The sequence below is a fragment of the Pieris brassicae genome, chromosome Z (genome assembly GCF_905147105.1).
Source record: "Pieris brassicae chromosome Z, ilPieBrab1.1, whole genome shotgun sequence".
Classification (NCBI taxonomy): domain Eukaryota; kingdom Metazoa; phylum Arthropoda; class Insecta; order Lepidoptera; family Pieridae; genus Pieris; species Pieris brassicae.
In genome coordinates, this window is record NC_059680.1 from 9,897,851 (window position 1) to 9,917,476 (window position 19,626).

A 19,626-nucleotide genomic window follows, 5' to 3' on the forward strand; every position below is an offset into this window, starting at 1 on the left:
TTAAAAGTCGGAGAAATAAAAAGTACGGAACATTTTATTGAGAAATATGTAGGGTCATGAAAACGTTATCTCAAGTAATTAATTTTTCGTTTTTGATTTGAACAAACATTTGTTGTACACATATAACGCGAAAGTGCTTAATGCTAAACTAAAAAATTCTAATTGTCTATGATATTTGATAGGTTTCTTGTTACCTGTAACGTAATACACTTAATATTATATTTATGCAATATTAATATTTATATGAAAAATGCAATCGTGTAAAAATACCTTTCTGTTATGTTAGCAAAATAAATTACGCTCTTATTCGCAAATTTATAAAATTTTTAATAAAATATTTTTTCCAAGAATATCTTTATTGCACATTGCCTCCGTGGATGTAGTTTTTTAGCTGCTTTCTTTACTTAAAGATATTTAACATTAATTAACACCGAGTATTGTGTTTAATTTGCGAATCATGGAAACACGCGTTTTAGGGTTATTCTTAATACAATGCACTTTGCATTACGTGCCGAGACACACGTTTAAAATAAAGTTCACTTGTCAACCAAAAAGTAATTAGACACACTGAAACACTGGACAGTTTCATTAACGTTAAATTTATAAAACAAATGCGCTGAAATCTAGTGAAACTGTATGGTTTAATGAGTCAGCCCTAGTACAGTCCTTCGGCGTTCACGACTCAAATGGCCTCTTGTAATTCGAGCCGTCCGCCTGTGACAAATGCGAAAAGCATTGCATTTTTAGTATGCCTTGCCCGGTTCTCTTATTGCACAATTGTACACCATATAATTTCACTTCAATTTGTAATCTATACCATTTTATTGAGGTCACTTATGGTTAAGACCTTGAATTTTGAATGCGGAATAAAATGTTACCTACGCTGAAGGTATATCATATCCAATGTTTTTGACATACGGAATATACTGCTGCATATAAACTTAACCCTACTCGAACTTAGTCTATATAACAAAAAAGTTACTAAGGACTTCGTACAAGTAGAAAATTAATACGAAAGAAAATCAAAGATTTTATATTATCTGCACAAAGTTTGATTAATGTATCAAAGTTTTATATATATTGAGATATATTGTTTAGACGTACACAGTGCTATATTAAATTACCTAATGATAGAATAATGAGATAACAATTTTAATGAATTTTTATCTCTTGTAAGTGACAGTTAAAACAAAATAAACAACTTTGCGTGTTTACAAATTTCAAATATTTTTTTTTTCAATTCAATCATTATTTCTAATACAATGTTGATTTATGTGTACAAATTCCGTATAAGACATTTAACTAAGTATCGATATTGCTCGATTATGAACCCGAATAATAATGTGGATTTATTATCAGGAAAATGAATATTTCAAAAATGAATGTGAAGTTGAGAATCAAATTGAGTTTGGACTACTCGTAAACAAATTCAAAACAAAAGCAATGATTATCGACAGATTCAAACGCACTGGTAAGTGAAAGATCTAGAAATAGTAGGCGAGTTTATATACCTCGGTTCCCTGATAAGCAGTCAAGGAGGAAGTGTAAATGGAAACCTAAGAAGAGCAGAAGACCGGGAACGTTTACTTAAAAACAAAGATGATATTGGTTGAGACTGATTTTCCTTTATGTTGCTGAATTCTGTACAATATCACTATCTGAAAGGAGCGACATAAATACTCTGGAAACAACCGTGACCGTACTAAGACGGAAAAAAATCGACTCTTTGTTACGGATGCTGATATTTTTTGGACATGGAACACCACTGCGCGTTTTTCCAGAAAATTGAGAAATTTTTATCGTGACTGGCAGGGTGCAGGGCACGAGACCCCGATCCCTTACTCGCTGGACCGATCAAATGAAGGTCCTTACAGGTCTTACCATCGCCCTGGCCCAGAGGCTCGCTGGATACAGGGCCCTCCCCTCTGATAAGCAGTCAAGGAGGAAGTGTAAATGGAAACCTAAGAAGAGCAGAAGACCGGGAACGTTTACTTAAAAACAAAGATGATATTGGTTGAGACTGATTTTCCTTTATGTTGCTGAATTCTGTACAATATCACTATCTGAAAGGAGCGACATAAATACTCTGGAAACAACCGTGACCGTACTAAGACGGAAAAAAATCGACTCTTTGTTACGGATGCTGATATTTTTTGGACATGGAACACCACTGCGCGTTTTTCCAGAAAATTGAGAAATTTTTATCGTGACTGGCAGGGTGCAGGGCACGAGACCCCGATCCCTTACTCGCTGGACCGATCAAATGAAGGTCCTTACAGGTCTTACCATCGCCCTGGCCCAGAGGCTCGCTGGATACAGGGCCCTCCCCTCTCTATGAAGGAAGTTGTACGGTTGAACAACACGACCTTCAGAAGTGAAGAGCGGAACTGAAGAACAAAATTTTTTTTCGTAAATAGGTAAATTATTAATGTATTTGAAAGCAAATCTTTGAAGGTATGAGACGCACCTGTGGTATTAAAAAAATAACTGTAACCTTATCATTGATTAGAACAAATCATTATATTTAAATGCCAACTTTGCGACAATAGAGGGATATAAGACATTTTAACAAGCTTTAACTTGGCCTTAATGTCGTGTCGTGAATTACAGTTTTTATACGATTATTAGCACTTGAAACGACAAAATGCGAATAATATAATAAATTTCGTTAGAATTGTTCAAAAATTATGTTATTATAATGTTGAATGCATTTTAATTATATGTAAAATAATGTAGGATATTTTACAGAATTTGTGAATTCGCAGAATAATTTCTGATGAAATCGAACAGCATAAATGACGGGACGTAATTAAAATTTGGGCTACCGTGAGTGTTACGTGTAATGAGAGCATAAAGTAAAAGAAATAGCTCATATTTGATTAATTTTTAAAGCCCAATTCATCCGAGTGTATTCGAAAACAAACGTAATGATAGAGACGTAACCAAGTATAGTAATACAGTTCTGAATATATTCATATTCAGAACATGATTAATTACGCTGTATTAGAAAAGTGTGAAAAATTAAAAAAAAAACTTGAGTGAAACAACATTATTTTATATTTTTGTCGTAAAATGCACCTTAAGTCAAATGAATAAATACGGCGAAGTTATTGTTGCTACATCGAAGTCCAAAACGTCCCGTTCAGTCTTCTCTTGATATCTGAATAATAGGGTAACAACTCAAGTGAAACCTAGTTTTATCTTGGTTCTATCTATAATCTATATCTAAACTACGAATGGTGTTGGCTTAAGTGGCTTCAGCGTGCGACTGTCATTCCTGAGGTCGTAGGTTCAATCCCCGGCTGGGTACCAATGGACTTTCTAAGTGCGCATTTAACATTAGCTTGAACGGTGAAGGAAAATATCGTGAGGAAACCGGCTTGCCTTAGACCCAAAAAGTCCACGGCGTAGTCAGGCACAGAAGGCTGATCTCCTACTTGCCTATTAGATTAACAAATGGTCATGAAACAGATACAGAAATCTGAGGCCCAGACCTAAAAAGGTTGGAGCGCCATTGATTTTTTTATTTATTTTAAACTACGAATGGTATATTTTCTACTGAGACGATGGCTATCTTTCGAAGAACGAGTTTGTGCTTGTGAGGCTTATTACCACACAAGACGGTTCCTTGTAAATTAAGCAATTATTGATGTAAGAGCGAACAGGTGTCTCTGCTGAAATTCTTTCTATAAACAATTAGTACTTAATTTTACATATCAATAAATGTAAACAATATTAAATTTGGGATTTGGTTGCATACATGTTGTCTTTATAAACTAAGACTTAAAAATCGCCTTACTCTTTGAATGTTCATAAGATGAACTATGCAAGTTTCGTAAACGTTTTATTACCGTAATGCGACATTTGAATATTTTTTAAAATTGTATCAATAATAATCCGGCGACATTACCTTTATCTGTTTTTATTAATCTATATGAGATCATCTCATAAAGAAATATTCTTTACACTTTTCTTTAAACGTCGTCTGTTTCATCTAATTACTTAACTATAAACAGTACCTGGTATTTACTGAGCGAACAAATTTGTATCAATAAATAGGTATTTTCCTTTAGTCTTTCAAAATATGCATGCAAAAGCGCTGAATTGCAACTATTGATGTAGTGTTCATAAGAAAAGCGTTGCTTGTTCGTGGGTGGCCGACATTTTTAAATACGTGCAAGTCTGCAAGTTTTATTCTAACATTTCATTGGAAACTCGATCCTATAAGGTGGCAAAATGTGCTCTGACTTCTTTTGCTACCTCTCCTATTTGGTTCGTTTCACTTACACAATGGGCTTGTTTCATGAGAGGGTTAACTTTGTTGCATATCACTATTTTGTAACAATAGATTTGATTGATACAGAAATTGGAATGTATTACGTTAGTTATATTTTATATGAACAGCAAATTCGGAAGAGGTTTTAGATAATACTATTTTTTTTTCATTTCATAAGCGTTATATTATTTGTGGACTACTCATAGAGTAGTATAACTAAGTATGTAAGAAAGACGAACTGCTTGAAGACTTCATTTGGGAGCGTGGACTGTCCCATTAATTACATTTCTATTTTCGTTAAATCCTACCCCGAGATCTTCTCAGAGCGAATATTTTTCATACACTCTAAATATAATTGAGCAAATATTTATTAAAGGTTGTCGTTTTTCAAGATTTAGAGATCTAACTAAATCTCATTTGAATGAAAAATATAATAGACATTGAAACTTTTTTTACAATACGTTTAAATGATTACCAACAAGTTGTCGTTGTCAATGTAAAGCATTACACAGACGTTTAATATTGGGTCGTAAATAAGTGACATTAGCATTATATGATTAGAGTTGAAACTCGGCACTAAAATAATTAGTAAATCCTTTGTAGGATTACGTGAAAATGAAAATCATTTTTGGCATTTATCGCTCTGACTAATTAACGGCCGTTAATTAAGAATCATTACGGCAATAAAATTCGGTAAAAGACATCTAACACGATTGTATGCGTTCCAACGACTTTTTAATTGAGTGTTTACTATTAAAAATAATTCGAAGAGTGTATTTTGTTTTACCGATGAACGCAAATGAACTAACTTAATGTCCTACTTTTCTCTCGGCCTACATCCTCTGTATTCTTTGCCGATGAGTAGAGATGTCTACTGATTAAAATTTAATAATGGAATAAGTGATACCTGTATCTTATTTTCCATAATAAATACGTTTTATTTTATTTATAAAGCTCCGTAGCCATTCAGTTTTACTTAATATATGATTTTGTTACCCCTTATAAATGGTAGTCCCATAAATTGGTCATGATGGTTTGCTTATAATTATAGCATTCTATTGATTCATTGTTATATACATTGGCTAAGATTACAGTGAGACGGAGATGCCATAGCTTTTTTAGTTATTTATTGGTATATTTTGCTAAAGTTTTGAAAATCTACAAGCTTCTAATACTGTTTATAGCCATACCAAACGCATGGTCATCATTATAGTTAGTGTAAGAATGAAGCTAATATGTAAGATTTTATTAGTATAAAAATAATTCTCATCCGTAACGGCATGCCGAGAACGTGCCATCTAAATCTGATCTGTAAAGATTATATAAATCAGTATACAGTTTAAAAATACACACTCTGAAAGTGTAATCTTCATATAAAATGTCTGTCAATCAACATTAATTCTTTGTCAAAAAATGTGTGAAAATGTATTCTTAGCCACTTTATAAATCATTTGACATCTGTAATTATTCCGATTTGTTTATAAACCATCCAATATTTGTTTATAAACTTTCGTGAAGAAAAGTGAATATTAAAAATTTCGACGACTTTTCCTTGTATATTGTAAATTATTTGTGTCTAGATTTTTGAATACACATAACATTTATATGATTTTCGTGAAAATATAATTTATTTAAATATATATATACATATAACTTTATGTTATGTAAACACTTCTATCATAATTAGTAAATAATTTGCAGAAAAGTGGTCATCGACAGCCTCCCTCAATCCTTTCCATTTATACTTTTTTCGCCAAAGAATTTCCACAGAGCTCTCCTTCTTTTTCCTATTTTGCAGCATTCACTGTCAAACATTTTTCCCATCTATCGCTATCCCACTAGCGAAGCTTAGTTCATATTTTGTATAACATTTGTAAAATATTGACTTGACGGTTTGAAACAACTTGGAGCTTTGAATTTCTCAAATTAACGTTCTTGACCAATATTTTCTTTATATAGAAACGAGAGAAATGACCTGCCACATGCCACGTTAATACGCTGATTCAAAAATTTTCAAGACGGGAATTTTTCGAGTGTCACGATGCAACATATAAATTGGTCTTGAATCGAAGAAGTGTATCGATCCCGCTCATCTTGGTGGTATACAGATTTTCTCTCTTTCTCCCTAATAGCCGGCTGACAAACATGTATCAGCGGTTAATAGGTGCGTTCATGCAGCTGTTGCGAACAAATCAGATCGGATATAAATGCCACTGTCAAAAAGCGAACGCAACGGCGTAATCTACGCGTTGGAGCGTGTAAAACAATGTTTTAATTTCGGCAAATTAATAATGTGTACTGTCATTGTTATTTTGTGTCTAATAAATTGCTTTGCTAAAAGTTACATATACATTTATAGCATATATTGGTCGAGTATAAAAAAGTGAAAAACTTTATCTTTTGTTAAATTGCATCACTAAAAAAATCTGTATGAAAACGAAATTTCTATATTAGAATATCCATAATCCTATCCTTACCTCCGTTAATTAAAACACAGTCCTTTGTTATACGTTTTTGTTGTAAATCTCGTGTTCTATTCGCTACCGCTTATACCGTTAGATGGAACAGTACTCGGGGAGGGTAGACGTTCATTCAAGATTGGAGAAAGTGTCTCAAGTATTTAAAAATAGATATTGTTGAGTATTTATTACAAATCTTTTTAGATTCGATTTAATATTAACGAAGGAAAAATATCGTGGCCACGTGTTTATTTGATTGCCGCTAATTTCTTTAGTTGGGTCTTAGTGATAATGACACAAGGTTTTGAGCAAAGACTTGTTAATACTCGTGAGTATAAATAGTATAAATCAATCAAACGTTATATATAATTAGAATAAGGATGATATTCGCAGTTTTAGTGATTGTTTAGTACTTAAAAAATTGTTATATTAAAATTATTTAATAGAAGATGTAATAACAATAATATTTGTTTGAAAGCATATATTTTTAATTAAACATCCATTTTTATATAAGTAATATTAATGGTGGTGTACTTACTTCCAACAGGAGCTGTCGATCCACGCTGTTCCTACCCATGACCTGTTGAAGCCCAAAGAGGAACCTCCATACAGTCTGGCCTCGCCTGAGCATTGCACTGTTAACCTGTCACATACAAGTACGTAATTTTATATTATTAAAATGACTCTATTACGAAGCCACGAACAAAATCGAAGGTCTTTCAGTTATGTAGACACCTCGTTATAAGCCACTCGGGCCCCCAACAACAAACGTCCGTATGCGCAAGGTTCCATTACAGTAGCTAACAACACATTAAAAGCCACCCAAAGTTACATTAGATTAAGGTAAAAACCGGGGAAGGCGGCGACGGCCTCAGGACAGAGCTGGCCAAAACATTACGAGCTTAGCTGTCAACGCACTTAACTTAGCTAAAGCTAAAAGATCCCTTAATAAAGCTACTGGGGACATAGAGGCAGCCCCTGAGGCTGGTCTTTACGTTGTACGCAAAATTGAATTGGAAATGTCTATTCAATTCTTCAAAAATATTTTGTTTTTGCTTCAGTTAAAATTATTTTAGTAGCCGCGTCAGAATTAAAGTTTTAAAAACCTTGTTATGTTAGTGAGCAGTTTTTCTAATGTCCAAGTTTTACCTTCTCAACTGAAAGCTTCGGCCTTCTAACAACACGATTGTGTCTAAGTTTTTGAATTTGTTACATTTATTGTTGTATTATAATCTTATAACAATGTTCTATGGACTATGCGTATGTCCTAGGCATAGGTGAATTCTCTGTATACCAGGCACAATAATAGATGTCCTTTTTGAATTCCTATAAAAAAATAGTATCAAAGGCGGAAGACAACTTTACTCACTCACTACCTCGTGACATAACTATAGACGATTAAGTCAGTTAATATTTTTTTTATAAACGTAATTAATAAATATGATACGTGTCTGTAATACGTGGATCGATAACTCAAAACCAAACAGACCGATTTTATCGACCGTTGAATTTGTGGAAAAGTTATTGGTTACTATATTCGAATATTGCAACTTAGATCCTTCTTTTTAAAGCCAAAAATAATTGTACTCATCGTAATATTAAAAATAATGATGTTTTTCACGTAAATGTGCTTTTTAGCTGAATTACGAGGTATTATTTCTGTATCGCTTATAGCCCTGAAGATGTAATCCGTATGATGGTATTATGTTACAATTAGGGTGGTTAATTGATTCTAATAAGGCGACTGGTAATGTTGCCATTTAAAATCACTGTTATTATGATTTCTCTGTTTAATTATACATAAGAGTGTGAAGCGAGAATTTACTAAAATAGCGCATATTTAGTGAACAGTTTCTGGTATAAGCGGTAGTGTTATGTTACTTGTATAGTAGGTACTGCTTGTAATAATTGTTGTCCATGTTTTATTATAAAACTCGTTGTAATAATTACGACATTAGTGGCGCGACAAATTTTTAGGTTGGGGCTCAGAGGTCTGTTTCACGATTATTTGCTTTTTTTCTAATGGGCATGTCATCAGCCTTGTGCCTGATACACGCCGTCGACTTTTTGCGTCTAAGGCGAACACGGCTAGTTTTTGTACATTAATCATAGATAATTTTGAGCAATCTCGACATAGTTACACCAAGCTATTAGACTTCCGAAATCTACATGGCCCTCCAAAAAGCAGTTATATTAAACACAGCACGAAAATTACAAATTCCTACAAGAAATAAAAATGAAAGCTTAGTTACGCAAGCAGTGTACCACGACCCGAACCTGTGGTAATCTAAAGAAAAGTCAAAAACGCATCCACTAAAGTGGGTGTCCAAGGCTGTCCCGTAGACTTGTTCCCCCTCCTATCTCGACTTAGGTTCGTGAGCAGTGCACCGAGCGCTGAGCCTGGGACAACAAAAGAAAAGCCCACTTACTAAAATAAGCTTATAGAGAAAGCTCATAATATTAACAGCGTGTTATTCGGATAAATATTTACACATACATCGGTAGTCTATCAAGAACAAGCAAACATACAAATATGTTTTCGTATTTTAAAACAATGCCTTTGCGTATTAATAGGAGCAGGGTTGCCACAAGCCACGAATCTCACTCGTATAGCATATTGGTTCGGATATTTTGGTTTTAAAATTGAACTTCAGATTTGTGTTAAATCAAAACTCGGTCATTCGACTACACTTTGTTTAAATATTGATTTTAATCTGGTAAAGCTGCCCGCGATTTTGCTTTATCATGCATTTTTGGCAGCCCTACCTCGTAACATAGGGCGCATTTAGTTTATGACCTAACCCCCATTGTTCGTTGAACGGTTTCGATTCAGTTCGAAATTAAGTGTCAAGCTGCCGGAAACTCATTGATAGATTTAATCGCCCTGGAAATAATTTTGATTCGAGCACTGAATTACGAAGTTAATGCCGTCCGGTCTTATGCACTAAAAACTATTCTGAGCCCATAAGTTCGTACGTCATACGTTTGTTGTTTCGTAGGTCCTAAATTCTTAAAAGATTATTAGGAATATTAAACATTTGTACATAACTCCTAACACTAGATTTTTTCCTTTAGACAACGGGATATATTGTTAACTTGATGTAAAAATTCAAAACAGTATCAGTAATCAAATATAAATATGTAAAGTTAAATTTCCTGCTTGAAGTTTAACAATCGTTACCGTACAGCATTAGACTTCGATCTTAAACTTTTTACAAATAAAATTTTAAATAATTTATGTACAATGAATAAAATGTAACCTGAACATTCCACACATTGTTAATATACTATTGAGTGAACTTTCTTCGGGTTGTTTTATAAATCAGCAATTCAATCATGTTGTTTATCATATTTCAAGTAATCGCTACCCCACACATCGCTACGTATAATTTCGTATTTGCAGAAGTCGAAACTTTGCAGTGCACATAAAAAAAATATTCAATAGACATTTTCCTAGAGGCAAGACACCGTTTGGTTGACAATGTTTAGATTTATTGTTACTTTACTTTTGTATTACTATAATATTTATTTTTTCAAAAATGCTTACGGATATTTAGAGTGATTATAGTTGAATTATATCTATAGATTGTACAAAAACATAATCGTGTTTTCATTAAAATGAATAAACCTTGACTTAACTAATTTTGTCCAAAATTTTAAATAATTTTCGCTGTATATTTTATCTTTCCTTAAACAAATCACTAACCGTCGACGAAAACACGCGGTGTTTTGCCCTGCTCTTATCTGAGGTTGTTTTCTTAATATAATTCCTTCAATTATCTCTAGAATTTCCAATAAAAGTATTATCATGTAATTATTTTAATGGACTTGGTTCGGGCTGATACACCTATCACTAAAACTTCGCCGTGATTCGTGGTAAAGTTGGAGTTTGCTGAAGATTAGTCCCGCAAATGTGAAGTACCATCAACCATGTCTGCTAATGGCTCGGTAGTGATGATATCTTTCTAAGAAAACTGAGTAATTTCACGAATATATTCCATTTGCGAAATAAATGGCGATTGTTTACATTTAACACGCCTTATAAAGCAATCTCTATCAGCAGTCTGTTACATGGTATGTTTTATGATTTTGTATTAGAAAAGTCACACTAATATTCTTCTTAGTGGTTAAACACATTTACAATTACCTTACAAATATAGTATTAATTGAGACATATAACGCAACGTCAAAATAGATTGACAGGTCTACATGTGCTGTTGATTTGCGATCCCATTATGACTGAATTGGTTTGTACACTGAAAGTGCTTCAAAAAATTTCCGGATTTATCAGGACTCAAATGTAGAGATGTAGTTTATGTATTAAATATGGTTTTATCAGGGTAATTAAAAAGAGTGAACGTTTTTATCCCCGCATCGAATCGAATACAAATAGGAAAGTGTTTATCGATGTAGAGCGCTTACAGCTTAATCAATTAGACATCGTGAGGAATTTACGCGACTTTGCATTTATCGCGTAATGTTTTACGGTAATATGCGGAAAAATGTTGTATTGCTTTATGTTCGACTCGCTTCAAATTTGTTTACGTGTATTTGACATTGTTTATAAGTATATAATTTGTATGGTTCGAATTGAAAATAATGTTTTGATGTTTAGTGAATAAATGTTTTTGACACAATCATTGTTTGCATCTAAAAATTACACTGTGCATTTCACGGAGGTATTGCATTATTTTAATAGTGGCAGGTTAAGCGTGTGTTTTGCTACCTTGTATATTCGAACCCAAGCTGTGCCAGGAACGCTTCGATCGTACCATGAAGGATACAATTGGAAAACCGGCATGCTAAGATTCGAGGTCTAACTTAGCTAAGTATGCCTTCCGTATGTCAATAACGTACCTTTTTTATTTAATTACACTTCTAGATTCTATAATTGCATTTCTTGTATGCCTATCTCGTAGTTCAACCTTTGCAGTATATGTGTGAGTACAAATATATTTTAATAATAAAAAATATTAAAATATATAAACGGTATTAAAAACAATATATGCAGTAATTCTATTGGCTGCTCGTAGTAAAGGTTCCGCCTATTCTACCCTTTTCTTAGCCGGTTAGGTAATCGTCTGTCACGCGTTTGGCTTGAGAAAAACGTTATTCTAAGCAAATATGTACGTAAGTGCGCACGCAATTGAGTTCATTTTACCTTATACGGATTACAATGTATTATCTAACAGCCTACTTATGCGTGTTAAAGTTATGCGTTGAAAAGAACAATTACCTTTTGTATTAGTGTCGTATCGAGACTATCGGTATCAAATTCTGAAAGTTAAGTAGTGATTATTTAATAACTCTTTGTTTTCACTTGATATTTGAAACTTTGATTTTGAAGAAATTTTTCCTATACATATAGGATGATTTAATATAATTAATAATTTCTCGAGTATACAACCGACGTTATAAACGTGATTGGCGACGTTATCGTTTACAAGCGATTTGTCCTATCATTATTTATAATTGTTATTAAATAATAATAACGCTTATAAAATGATTATATACGTTTCATCTTAGCGTATATTATTATACACAGAAGCCACAGTACAGTATTTTTTGGGCACGGCCTTGCCCGTTTTTATCGAGACCGTCCTAGATGCAAAATTGTCTATGAATATCATAGATAATTTTTATGTTGTATATTTTCAAATGTCTTGGCAAAATTAAAGAATTCTTCAGAAAGTTTATATATTTCTATAAATTAATAATAAGTTAGTAGAGTGTTACAACATAAAAAACGTTAAATAAATTCTCATTTGAAAGCCTGCTTATTGACCTACGCAGATTGATGTCCCATCATCAAGCAACTTGTTGTTTTGTTGGAATGGTGTTATGTTAACCAGGTGCCTCAAATGTTGTTCACGGCAATGTTGGAAAAATCTATTAAGAAGTCTGTTTACGGATTAAAACATATTGATAACCATATAATACCACACAAGGCCTCAAATCGGCCCTTTTTCTTGATTATGTTCTTTTATGGCCAAATTTAGACATAGAACTTCTTCTTTCTTCGTCTTAAGTCACGCTCTTTATATTTAATGCAATTGTTAGTGGTGTCGTACTTCCTCCACTGTCTTCGACAAGACACAGTACACATACATTTTTGGGTATCAATACGATTTTATACACACAGCGATACGTTTCGTCGGTATGAATGAGCAATTCTTATTTGCGCATGTACCTATTGGTGCACAGTAGGTACGTTTAAACAGGCCATAAATACTGTTACATAAAAACTTTTCTTTTTTTAACTTTTTAATTATTTTGAATTTGGAACACGTGTATTGTATTCTTTCGATTTTGCGCCGTTTCACATATTATTTCGTGTTTATTATCAATATGGAACGAAGTGTTTAAAATAGGATTGCAGTGATCGCCTTTCAAGAAGTGGTTATAGACCGTCGGTCATATTCCTGACACTTCAAAGCTTGGTATCAGCCATATGTTCGTATAACGTAGTATCAACAGATGCAACAACACTTCGTCTGTCGAAGACCAGTAAATATGGCCGCGAGCTGTTAGAACTGCAAAGGCTGTTAATGCTATTAAAGCCAGAATTCGTCGAAACCCCATTAGGTAGCAAAAAATCTTATTGCGAGAAAGGAAGATTCCCGCAAGCACTCTGTCGCGTATTGTATACAAGACCTGAAATTCAGAACTTATCCTCTTTACCGATGAAAAAATTGTCACTATTAAAGAATACTGTAATAAGCAATAAGTGTTGCATACACAGTTTAGTAAAACTACGTTTTTTGTGAAAAAGTAGTGAAAGCCTCAGCCAAAGTGTATAGCCAGCCAAGGTACAGTCTTGGATCGTGTTGGGAAATCTTTCAGCAATACATTTTTTTATAATATACCTTAAGACTTCAAAATATGGTCAGTTTAAGAGGACATGGCGTGCTCTAAATGACAAGGCGAGATTGAGTCTCTTAAAACATCTTTGTATTAAGCAGTGGCGAAATTTCTTTCGGAAACAGTGGGTAAATTCATATTAATATTATAATTCAAATTCATATTATTCAGATTAAAGGCCGTATAAAAGTCAAAGCTGGCTAATTCGAATAGAATATTTTTTTTATTTTTGTGGAGACTTTAATAAATATGAAGGTATACATTTTAATAATATTACATTACTTCATAAAAAAATGCATTTTCATTTGTCACAGCACTTATAGCTGGACTAGGTATATTAATTATGTCGCATTTTTACTATCTGAAGCCTCGGGGACGCCATTCGCAATGTTTACTTGCAATTATTCATTATTTACGTAAATTAACACAATTATACTTATTTTCAATAGTGCAACATTTTTAGAGTGTTGACTAAATGAATTAGATTTAATAAAATATGTTTCACTAAACATATGTTTATGTTAAACTAAAAGTAATATGTATATTCCAAAGGTGGAATAGTGTTACGGATGTTATAATTTTATTGTCATTAAAGTTAAAGCCAACTAACTATGAGCCCATTATGTATTTTAATTATTTATTTAACAGAAGTATTTTGAATTTTTATTATACATACTATGAGTTGGCCTAGTGGCTTTATCGTGTGAGTCTTATGTCATAGGTGGTAGTTTCGATTCCCGGGTGCAATGGTTATCTCTGTTCGCAATTAGCATTCGCTCAAATGGTGACGGAAAATATCGTGGGGAAACCGGCTGGCCTTAGACTCACAAAGTCGACGGCGTATGTCAGGAACAGGAGGCCGATCATCTACTTGCCTATTTGTTTGAAAAATGATCGTCAAACAAATATTGTAGCGTCACTGAATTATTCTATTTTATTATTCATAGGGTTAGTTGTAATGAACATGCATTTGTTATAGAATTTATAGACGATACAATTTGTTTGAAAAGTTGATGTTCGAGCTGTCAAAAACATGATCAACACGAGTGTTAAGGCCTTCCTGTACTGTTAAAAATCATACCGGTCGTTTCATAATAGCTGTAGGTAATATTAAATTAATGGGTATATTGTAAGTTAATTGAACGGAAAGATTGTATTACTCTGCTCAAGGCTAGATCTTGCCCCTTTTCGTTATCAATACACGAAATAAAAGATTTAATTATCGTAACATTAAACTTTGACTGTACTTAACTGTAATTAATAGAAAAGGGGTCGTATTAGCCTACGGCATGATGTAATGTTGCGTTAAATTCGATGATTTTTCGTTTTACACAGAATAATTAATAAAGGCATTTTAACACAAGTGTGACTTATTTCAGCTGAGAATTTTTAATTGATTGAGGTGAGTGGCTTCAGCGTGCGACTTTCAATCCTGAGGTCGTAGGTTCGATCCCTGTGCACCAATGGACTTTCTTTCTATGTCAGCTTTTAACGGTGAAGGAAAACATCGTGAGGCTAAATTACCTACTTGCCGATTAGATTGTTAAACGATCATGATACAGATACAGAAATCTGCGGCCCAGACCCAATTGGGGTTGAAGAGCCACTATTTATTTTTATATTGAATGGATGACATCCTCGAAATTCTTTTTAGAAGCATAAGGCTGTCTCTTAGTGGGGAGAGAAGCGCTTAAAGCACATACATTAAAGTAACATTATATCAGTCGTGCCACGTAGTTGCGATTATTTATTTTAATTTGCAAAGGCATAATCTGTTGTATATCTGAAATAAATATTATAATTTTTGCAAAATGAACTTTTAAAAGAAAAACATTATAAGTTTATAAAACAAGTGTATTTTTTGTGAGTATCGTATTTCGAATTAACGGAACTTATTTCAGCAATTTCAGGAGAACTTTATCCGTTTTATGTGTATAGTGAAGTGAGACGGTACTTCTTAGGAATCCCGATGAAAAGTCTAAAATTATCACGTTTAATTTGTATATTACAACGATAATTTTATATCCATCAGTCTAATTACACTCTCTAGTATAGTCTCTAATATAGATCAGACCAGTTTGGTGAATGAAAATCATATAATGATTTCATTGCACAACGAGATTCGATAAAACTCAAAATTACTTCAATGTTATCAGCGTACGTAAGAACAATCGCGTAATCGGAAAAAAAAATCTACGTTACTCAACGACTCGGGCAATTCGCACCGCGCTACCTAACGCTTCACAATTGTTATTTGTTATTAATTTCACGAACGATACGGTCTTAAATGTTTTATAAATACGATGCATTGTTCTATATGCGACACAATGCACAGTGCTGTTCGCAGCTTCGAACACGATACCGACTTGTCGACTGACGCATTCCAACACTTAGCACGCGTGATACGCAAAATCTTGTCAATTACCAATGAAGCTGAAAAAAAGTTTTGTACGCGAATGATTCGATTTAAATTAATAAATTGATAAATAGAATACCTTCATGACGAAATACCTTTGGGCATGAGCATTTATTTGATGCCAGTGCAGCTATATCGCCTTGTATTGGGTACACAAAAAATAAATTTCGCCGATATATGTTAGCTGCTAAACATAGATGGCGCATCAGTACTTTTTGATGTCTGTCATGTCTCATGGCATGTCTTCTAACATGCCAATGTTGTACTTCAGATTTCGGGACTTCGACTTTGTACATACTAAGCACAATTGCGTATATAGATAACCAATAAACATAAACAGATATATAAGCAATGTTAAATAGTGTAATACATAAATCATTGCGAATAGGAATCTTAACGATCGATAAAGAAATGTTTTCTCTAGAATTATTGACTTTTTCTTTTTACGTAAGTCTAGTTGTGTTATTAAAACTAGGAGATTACTGGAAATCAAAGAAGTAACTTAAATATAGTATTCCAGATTACGTTACATTTATATGTTAAACTTGTTATAGTATTTTACATATTTATTAAAATATAAAGTTGTATAATGTAGCGCTTGTAGCTAAACGAATATATCGCTCGTCGCAACCAAAGTCAAACCCTGGAACCAAAACCTGAAATAATTCCGGCAACATTTGTTAATGCATGCATAACACATACAAAATAATTGTTTTGCAACGGATCTAACAAGGACAATAACATTGTATATAAATAAATTCAGTGTGAAATTGATATAATTTTAAATATTTTAGTGAGCACGAGCGAAATTGTTTTCATTATTCAAATATAACGAAACAAATGATTCTAAGAAAACCGTATCGGGAGGCACGTTCGATACCGCACGCCTTCCAAACAACCTATATTGTATTGCTTGCTGCTAAAATTAATCAGCCTTTCATTTTAATTCAGTTTTGTTGGCCTACTGGCTACGCGTCATTAGAACCAATGCATAATTAAGAAAGGAAATAGGGTATATAATCAAAACAGATACCGACATCTATGTATAAGAATCATGTGTTATGTAACAATCGAATGTTATTTATACCACTACAACGATATATATATATATATATATATATATATATATATATATATATATATATATATCTATATATATATATATATATATATATATATATATATACACATAAATATGTATGTTGCCATAATTAGGAAATCGGTTAACTTTTTAAAGCAAGAGATGTGTAGTAGACACTGAATTTGAAACAATTTTTATTATTATTTAATATAAAAATAAATAAGGGCTTTTTATCTAAAATATGAGGCGTTTAAGTTAAGTCGATCGATCGAGATTTTTGTATAGAAACCGCATTTGGTAGCCGTTCTTTTGTGTAGAAAAACAAAATGAGTCGTAGGCAGCAAAGTCATTGAAACCACACGTAGACCGGGTGTGATTGGTGACTAAGACTTATGCTGTGATATATACCAAACCCCTGTTTAAGTGTATTTAAAAATTATGAAAGAGGGTTTTCTTTCTTCTTTGCGTCATGTATATATTATGATTGTATTGTTTTATGAATGAAACTTTAATGTTTCGCTGAAATATGTATTTAAAGAAACAGCATTTAAAGTTTGCTATTTTTTATTTATTTGACTTGAAAACAATCGCTTTTATTATATTTCTTTTATAATTCAAAATGTTCTGATAACCAAAACACTTCTAATTAAAATTTAAATGACAAGTCAAAACTATCGGATTTTCCACAGCCAAAAAAACAAATTAAATGAATCATCAGTTTAGTCATAATAGATGGTTAATAATCTAAAGAAACTAATCTAATAAATATAATTATTTCTTTACATATATATATATATATACTTAACTGACTTTTGCCTAGTTATATACCAAACATAAAAAAGTTTAATTGTAAAAAATAAAGAAAGAAGATTTTCTGTCTTCTTTGCTTTCATATAGAAAGATGGTACTAAGAGGACTATAGCAATGAATTCAGTGAAATATTATTGCTTTATTGTTTAAACATATGCTGATTCTGTATTACTATATTATAGATAAAAGGCTAGAGAGGGCCTGCAATCACTATGAAAGAGGGAACTCTCCGCTCATCTCTAGAATGAAGTCCATACCAGCCGTGTCTACCACATTGTCCGAAGCTATAAGGTAATAGTTCGTTTCATTAATATGGTTTCGATTTTATTTCTATATAAAAAGAATTGTAAAAATAGTAACTTATTCTGTATACACCTTATATAATGTTTTATAAGGCGAAATAAGGTTTTTAACGAGAGAGAAGTTTACTCCTAGTTTTTTAAGGGTCTTTCACTTTAATCTCCTTGTACAGTTTACATTAACCTATTTTCGAGTACTTCCAAGAATAGCTATTATTTTGCTCCTTAGCACTACCTCGGTGCCGCGAGGCCAAGATTGCAGGTGGGCGAAATGAATGGAACGTTGAATATGCTGAACGTTCAGATAAAATAAAATCTTTTATTTTTATCTCCTCCCTTAATTAAGCTAATTGCAATTCCACGAATATTTTTCTAAAGATAAATTGAACTTTTACGAATTTATAGTAACTCCGAACCGAAAGTAGACGCAACATCAAGCTCCAGTTCGGGAAATTCAGAAAAATCCACCACAAATTCAGAAGCAACGAAGCCGCCCTATTCCTACGTAGCCCTCATAACAATGGCTATACAAAATAGCGAAACGAAAAAAGCGACTCTCAGTGAAATCTACGCATATATTACAAAGGAATTTCCATACTTTCAAAAGAACAAAAAAGGCTGGCAGAATTCCATTCGACACAATTTGAGTCTTAACGAATGTTTCGTCAAAGTACCACGGGAAGGCGGTGGCGAACGAAAAGGCAACTACTGGACTCTTGGTAAGAAAGCTTCAAATTTAACTAAAACATTGGTAGTTTTTGACCATATTTCATAACAGGGGTAAAGAATTACCATTGTTTCCCTCGGAAGTACTTCCCATAGATAAGAAATGCGGTATTGCGAAATGCTGATGCGACTGGCTTGCGTTTTTGAGGTATCAAAATTATTCTATGTTGTGATTGAAGCATTGTTTTAGATCCACAATGCGGTGATATGTTTGAAAATGGAAATTTCCGACGGCGCCGCCGGATGAAGAGACCTTTCCGTGGAACTCCTTATGGCAAGGGACTGTATGGAGAAACTTACCACACGGGCCCAATGGGCCAACCGCACGTGCAGTCCCTTTCCATTTCCGCAAATTACTTCGGTCCTGGCACCTACTCACCTTCATATCCACCATTTGATCCGTAAGTAGTTCTTTTATCTAATATTAAACAAATGCGACTTAAATTTTATTTGACGACCACATTTTATGAGTACATAAACACAATAGAAGAACTTTAAGTTTCTAAGGGTAACGAACTTTAACTTTGATTTTTCTTAAGGATGCGAAATCAATAGTGCTTATTTATAAACAGCGTGATGGATGTTTGATTATTAGTTATCAGATTTAATAGTGTTTGCCCGTAAATAATACTTTATGTTCTGCCCAACATCACTTACGTCTTTTGCAAATAATTGTAAAATTTTCAAAATAAGAAACG

At 33.1% G+C, this 19,626-nt stretch overlaps 1 protein-coding gene across 3 annotated transcripts in view; it reads left to right on the forward strand.

Moving 5' to 3' along the window:
* LOC123718406 overlaps positions 1-19,626 on the forward strand; it is a 58,875-nt gene that overhangs the window by 25,305 nt on the left and 13,944 nt on the right. For 2 of the 3 annotated variants that reach the window (XM_045674838.1, XM_045674839.1), the window contains 4 exons: positions 7,283-7,391; positions 18,086-18,194; positions 18,608-18,921; positions 19,119-19,329. In XM_045674838.1, the coding sequence (XP_045530794.1) occupies positions 7,283-7,391; positions 18,086-18,194; positions 18,608-18,921; positions 19,119-19,329 (743 nt within the window). Of the gene's footprint in view, positions 1-7,282; positions 7,392-18,085; positions 18,195-18,607; positions 18,922-19,107; positions 19,330-19,626 lie in introns of those variants that run through there. The other variant, XM_045674840.1, reaches the window with a different exon arrangement.